The sequence below is a fragment of the Temnothorax nylanderi genome, unplaced genomic scaffold, assembly GCF_030848795.1.
Source record: "Temnothorax nylanderi isolate EJ_2023f unplaced genomic scaffold, tnyl_v1.0 TNYL_tig0153_pilon, whole genome shotgun sequence".
Classification (NCBI taxonomy): domain Eukaryota; kingdom Metazoa; phylum Arthropoda; class Insecta; order Hymenoptera; family Formicidae; genus Temnothorax; species Temnothorax nylanderi.
In genome coordinates, this window is record NW_027249215.1 from 298,154 (window position 1) to 304,374 (window position 6,221).

Sequence of the window (6,221 nt, forward strand, 5' to 3'; positions counted from 1 at the left end):
CGAATGGGGGTTGCGAAAGAGAGCGTGGCGAGTGATTTACAAAGGACTGTTTGCTGCGTGTGTGATGTATGGTGCGAGCGTGTGGTACGAGGCCATGAAGTATGGGTATGCGCGAGAGGCAATAAACAGGTGCCAGAGAGTGGCGATGAGCGCCTGTTTGAATGTTTGCAGAACGGTCTCCACGGAGGCCATGCAAGTGTTGGTGGGTGGCCTTCCGTGGGACCTGGAATGTGTGAGAAGAGGTTTGAATGCGAGGATAAAGAATGGTTGGGATTTGGGTGTGAACGATGTTATGAGTGAGCAGGAAATGAGTGAGAGAGGTATGGAAGATAGCATGGAACTGGTGAGTGATAGGCTGTATGAGAGATGGCAGAGTAGATGGGACAATAGTGTAAAAGGACGAGTGACTCATGGCTTCGTACTGACAAGGGAACGGTCGGGGGTGTCCGAGACCGATTTGGATGCGCTTTGGATATGTTGTTGAGCATCAAAAAATATTAGACTCGTATTTTTTTTTTGCGGCTTATCTCGACGTTTAGGGGTTGAAACAACCCCTCGAAAATAACGGATTTTATAGTTTTTAGCGAATATCTTCGAAAATATAAGGCGTATGAAAAAAAGTTTGGTACAAAAGGTTTATGGCTTTTTGTGCTCTTTACAATGGCGTAATCAGATTTTTCAAATTTGTCACATTTTTTAATTTAACCCCACCCCCACCTATTATTTTTGCCAAATATAACAATTTTTTCAACGCAAATTTAAGAGCGTCAAATGCCAAATACATCCATGTGTATTTTTATTATGATACCATTATTAGATTTTTGGCAAGACGAGATGATATGTGGTATAGGCGTCGCGCTGTAGGTAGGTGTTGATTTTGAAGCCGTAATAAAAATATTAGGCGCGTTGAATAATGTTTCTTGCACTCTCGGACCAAACGTTCCTGTAACTTCTTTCAATGTAATAAAAAGAGGCGACAATAATCTACCATCAGCGGAAATAGTTGGCTGTATAGTGTAACTATGTGTGGTTGCTGATATAGATTGTTCTACAGATTCTACCTTTTTTACACCTTTATGTGATAAAGTACGACCGGAGTGTAATTCTAACTGGAATCCACTCTGATCCGAATTGTAAATATTTTCCACTCCATATCGATCAATGTAATATTTTACGTTAGTAATAAATGTGTCGCACTTATTTTCCAAATCTTCTTTTGATAGCAAAGATTTTCTTGTTACAAATTTAGTTATTTTCCGAGACACAATATTATGTGTAATTTTAAATCTTTTCACCCACGTTTCTGAAGCTTTGAATCCTGCCGCATTTTCCTCTTCTTGTGCCCGAGAAGCCCATCGTGCGATGTCAATATCATGAATAATAATTCCTCTTTCAAGAGCTTCATTAAAACAATTTAATGTGTATGCAGAAATTCTTTCTAATTTTTCCATTTTACTACCACCTTCACTAATTTGGCTCTCCCATCGTGCTAGTTGTCGTATTGATGTAACTTTTTTGTACCTTCGTTTAACTCCTTCAAGCGATCTTCCCCTTGTTTTACCACTCCTCCAGTATTCCACAGCTTGCCTTTTATAGTCACTTGATATTGTTGCCTCAACAGAGCTGCAAGTAACTTCTTCCGGAAGATATACTTTACCATCATCTTCCTCAAATAAATCAACTCTTTCCGGTTCTGGAATCTCATATATATCATAAAAACCTAAAGTTTCTTCCTCTTCTACGTCAAATTCTTGGTTTTGTATGTCAAGCAGTATACGTTTAATGTTTTCTTTTACTTCTTCTTCCTCCGAAGTTGTCGGACTTGGTGAATAGTTGAAAGCAGTGAAAGTTGCAGAAAGTAGCATTATTACATTGTATGGATTAAACTTCATTCTGAAAGATATTAAAATTAAATATTTGTCTCGAACTTTAATTATATAAATAAATACGCACTTTATAATTAATGGAGTGGTCTTTGTTAGGTTTGATACCGTCTCTTTCCAATTTGCGACTGCCCGCCCGATACAATTCGGCGGTATTTATAATGTCGGAGTCGACATTCCGTTGCTAGTCCAGGACTCTCGAAATAGCCTTGCGCTGGCCTTCGCATCAGCGCTTTCGGTCATCCCGGAGTTGAAATGGAAATTTTTAAGCGTACGGCGCAACTTGAACAGAAATAACGCAACACCTACCTACAGCGCGACGCCTATACATACCACATATCATCTCGTCTTGCCAAAAATCTAATAATGGTATCATAATAAAAATACACATGGATGTATTTGGCATTTGACGCTCTTAAATTTGCGTTGGAAAAATTGTTATATTTGGCAAAAATAATAGGTGGGGGTGGGGTTAAATTAAAAAATGTGACAAATTTGAAAAATCTGATTACGCCATTGTAAAGAGCACAAAAAGCCATAAACCTTTTGTACCAAACTTTTTTCATACGCCTTATATTTTCGAAGATATTCGCTAAAAACTATAAAATCCGTTATTTTCGAGGGGTTGTTTCAACCCCTAAACGTCGAGATACGCCGCAAAAAAAACACGTGTCTAATGTTTTTTGATGCTCAACAACATATTCAAAGCGCATCCAAATCGGGTAGGTTCTAAATCGGGTTTTTTCGACCAATAAACGTCGAGATAAGCCGCAAAAAAAAATACGAGTCTAATATTTTTTGATGCTCAACAACATATCCAAAGCGCATCCAAATCGGTCTCGGACACCCCCGACCGTTCCCTTGTGAGACCGAAAGCTGTATGTGTGGTGCAGAGTGCGAGGACTGGAAGCATGTGCTGGTTGAATGTGAAATGTATGAGGATGTCAGGAACCTGAGCGAATAGGGAGTCAGTGTGACTGAGGATGGCAGAGTGGATGTAAGCAATGTGTTGGAGAGTAAGGAAAGGTATGAGAATGTTTGCGGCATGTGTGTTTCAGAGAAGAATGAATGGGAATGTGTGAGGTATGCGTGGTGTGTGCGGCTAACCAGTGCCGGGTCTGCAGGAGACCCAACTGGGAGTAGTCTCGGCTACGAAGATCCGACCGGTGATCTAGACTGGTATCACGGGGACCGGTGGCCCAGGGAGGTCGCTTCCGCCGGTCGCGGGTAGGACCATCGTGGTGGCAGTGGTTTACAGCCGCATGCTGGCTAGGATACTCGAGTTACGCACTTGGGTGTCCGACGGGTGAGCTGCGTCCCAACAGCTCGGGTACCAACCTGCACAGCTGGTAGAGCGTGGATAGTTGCTCGCCCCAACCAGTGGGTTGCTGCCGGATCCTGTAGTCCTGCAGCGTACTAGTAGTACCGGATTTCGGTCGGTACGCGCTGATTGGGCGTATCCCAATCTCACGCTCATGAGGGCCGTGTGGATTAGGCTCCACGAGCAGGTGCCGCACGTAAAACTCACGACAATTCTGTCCCTATCTACTATCTAGCGAAACCACTGCCAAGGGAACGGGCTTGGAAAAATTAGCGGGGAAAGAAGACCCTGTTGAGCTTGACTCTAGTCTGGCACTGTAAGAAGACATGAGAGGTGTAGCATAAGTAGCACTTGATTTGCGTGTACTGTCTGACGGGTTACATCGTGGATCGATGTGATTCGTCCTTCACGAGCTCAGCCGCCCCCCGTCGCGGAGCTATGTCGGGAAGGGGGACGATCGCGATCGATCCTTGTTCTCTTCTCTGTCTAGCCCTACGTGTAGGCGGCTGAGCCGGGTATCGTTGCGAGTTTAAAGTAATATCGCGCAAACGGTCCGTTTTCGTAAAAGCATTCCAAGCACTCGAGCAAGGGGCTGCATTGTGCGAGGTTTTCGGCTCAGTGAGAGCCGGCGATTTTCCACGACATCCGACCTGTAAACTCTATTGGTGTAAATTGCATGTGCAATTAAAGTGAACGTAACAAGCCATTCCAGTGTGTCGTTTCACTTACAATTAGACGAGATCCACTCCTCTACGTGATTTCCATAGCGCCTCGCGCCTTTGTCAAGGCGGTTCCGGTACACATCGTATCCTGAGGCCTCATCAGTGTCGTACGAAACAGTCATTGTTGCAGTCATTGTTTGACACTGTTTTCTTACTGCTCGCATTTGAGTTCAATACTCCCGTATATACTGTCATTGGAAGTTACACTTAACAATGCTTGTTCATTTTTATTGAAGCACATTTTGAACATTCTGCCCTCAAGTTTTGCAATTACGATAGTAATATTGTCTTTTGCGAACTTACAAATATTGTTATCGGAGATCATATTTAACTTTTTGTCCAAAGCACTAATAACCGAGAATAGATTTAATTTTAAGTTCGGCACAAAAAGTACATTTTTCAATTCCACCGATGACCATTTCTTTCCGTTAAAAGCTTTTAATTTAATATTTCTTTCACCAACTACCTTAACCTTAGCGCCGTCACCTAACTGAACCATACGAGTATAATTTAGCACTTTACAATCCTCGAAATACGCTTGGTCATTGCACATGTGGTGAGTACAACCGCTGTCATGTACCATGTACTGGATTGTTTGTATGCACTTGCCACTAAAGCTGTGATATCTTCCTGCTTCTTCTTATTCTTGTCTTTCTTCTTGGGGGAAAAAAACAGTATTTGGCGATATGGCCATGCTTCTTACAGAAATTACATTGCTTGTTTTTAAAACAGTCTTTCTTCAGATGACCAGCTTTATCGCACGTCAAGCGGTTTGGTTTGGTACTAGCTCGGCTCACTAGTGCTGTCGTTGCCTCATCGCTGCTAGCTTGCTCCTCTTCAAGAAGTAACCTCGATGTTAATTCTTCGAGTGTCTGTTTATCTGCCGGGGCGGACTCCCAAGCAGACCTAAAGTGTTTGTATTGGTCCGGGAGTGACATGAGTATTTTGGTTATGGTCATCTTATCCGAAATTTCTTCTCCGACTTGTTTTAATTTAACCCAAATTTCTTCAATTTTAGACAGAAAATTAGACATCGAATCTTGATTGAACTTGGCTGTGAAGAATTTTTGTTGAAGAAGATGAATACTCACAGCGGATTCTTTATCGTAAACGGCCTTTAATTTGTTCCACATATCATATGAAGCCTCACACGATAAAATGTGTGTGAGCGGGCCATGTTCCATCCGCGTGACGATAACTTCCTGGGCTTTGGCATCTTGTTTTAACCACTTAACCCGTGATGGCTGCTCCTCAGGTTTTACTGTGATTCCCGATACAATATCAAAAAGTCCACCCTTTTAGAATAACGGAGGTTTCAAATTTCCAGACAGACCAGTTTTTGCCGTTAAATTTGGTTACTATCGTGGTAACAGTTACCGCCATTTTTTCGATGCGCCGTGCAGTCCCGCCGTGCGCAACAACGACCGCGCCGTTGTCTAATATTAAAAAGGCCACGCACTTTTACGCTCACGTCAGTATTCTTCAATTTCTTCCCCTGCAAGCTATAGGCTCGCTGAGTCCATAACCTGTTGAAGGTGGAGATTTATAAACACCGTTAACTTGCAGAAAGAAAAGTTTATTTAGTTTACACACAACGCAACGGGCGGAACAACAAACATGAACTACTCACTTACAAGACAAGGATGCCTCGTTTCACAAAATAACTAAAGCTGCGTTCTCATTTATCATGCGAAACCTTTATTGGAATGTGGATAAACAACACACACTACAATAAAGGGTGTTCCTTGTTTAAAAGCGTTGTCATTTACAACCGCATCGAATAACGTCAAGAGAAAATAACGATCTCCAGGCAATCCAGATGACTGTACATTACATGATCCTTCGAGCCGGATTCAGCAGAATCTCCGGCACTCAGGAAGGAACGAAATCGTGCAAGCAGCGAAGTCGGACATGGCGTCGCATGGAAGCATCGAGAAATTCACGTGAGCGAATCTCATATCGAAAATCGTGCGAACGCGTTTGCAAATCAACACATATCGGATTGTAAATCTAAGCAGCGCAACGATAATATCAGGAACGATCGTGAGAGTCCGTACATTAGCAGCCAACGGCGCGAAGCAGTAACGCATTTATACGTGCGTCGCGCGTATTGAGGGCGCGTACGCGAGCATCTTTATTAGCAGCCAACAGGGTGATGTAGCATTTATACGTGCGTCGTGCGGGTCGAGAGTACGTACGCAAGCATCTTTAGCGGCCAACGAAGCAGCGGCGCAGCATTTACATGCGTCGTGTGAAGCAAGAGTACACGCGCAAGCATCTTAAGAATCGAGCATA

General features: G+C 43.0%; 1 protein-coding gene across 1 annotated transcript; it reads right to left on the reverse strand.

Annotated features, from left to right (window-relative positions):
• Positions 1-448: 448 nt before the first annotated feature.
• LOC139777549 (uncharacterized) lies at positions 449-2,187 on the reverse strand. Its single transcript, XM_071715044.1, has 2 exons — positions 1,954-2,187; positions 449-1,893 (listed from the first exon to the last, which is right to left on the reverse strand). The coding sequence occupies exon 2, from the start codon at positions 1,890-1,892 to the stop codon at positions 768-770; it is 1,125 nt and encodes a 374-aa protein (XP_071571145.1). The 5' UTR covers position 1,893; positions 1,954-2,187; the 3' UTR covers positions 449-767.
• Between the last annotated feature and the right edge of the window lie 4,034 nt (positions 2,188-6,221).

What these genes read in the sequence shown, in the direction of transcription:
- LOC139777549 (XM_071715044.1), bottom strand. Translation starts at nt 1,892, where the DNA reads ATGAAGTTTAATCCATACAATGTAATAATGCTACTTTCTGCAACTTTC.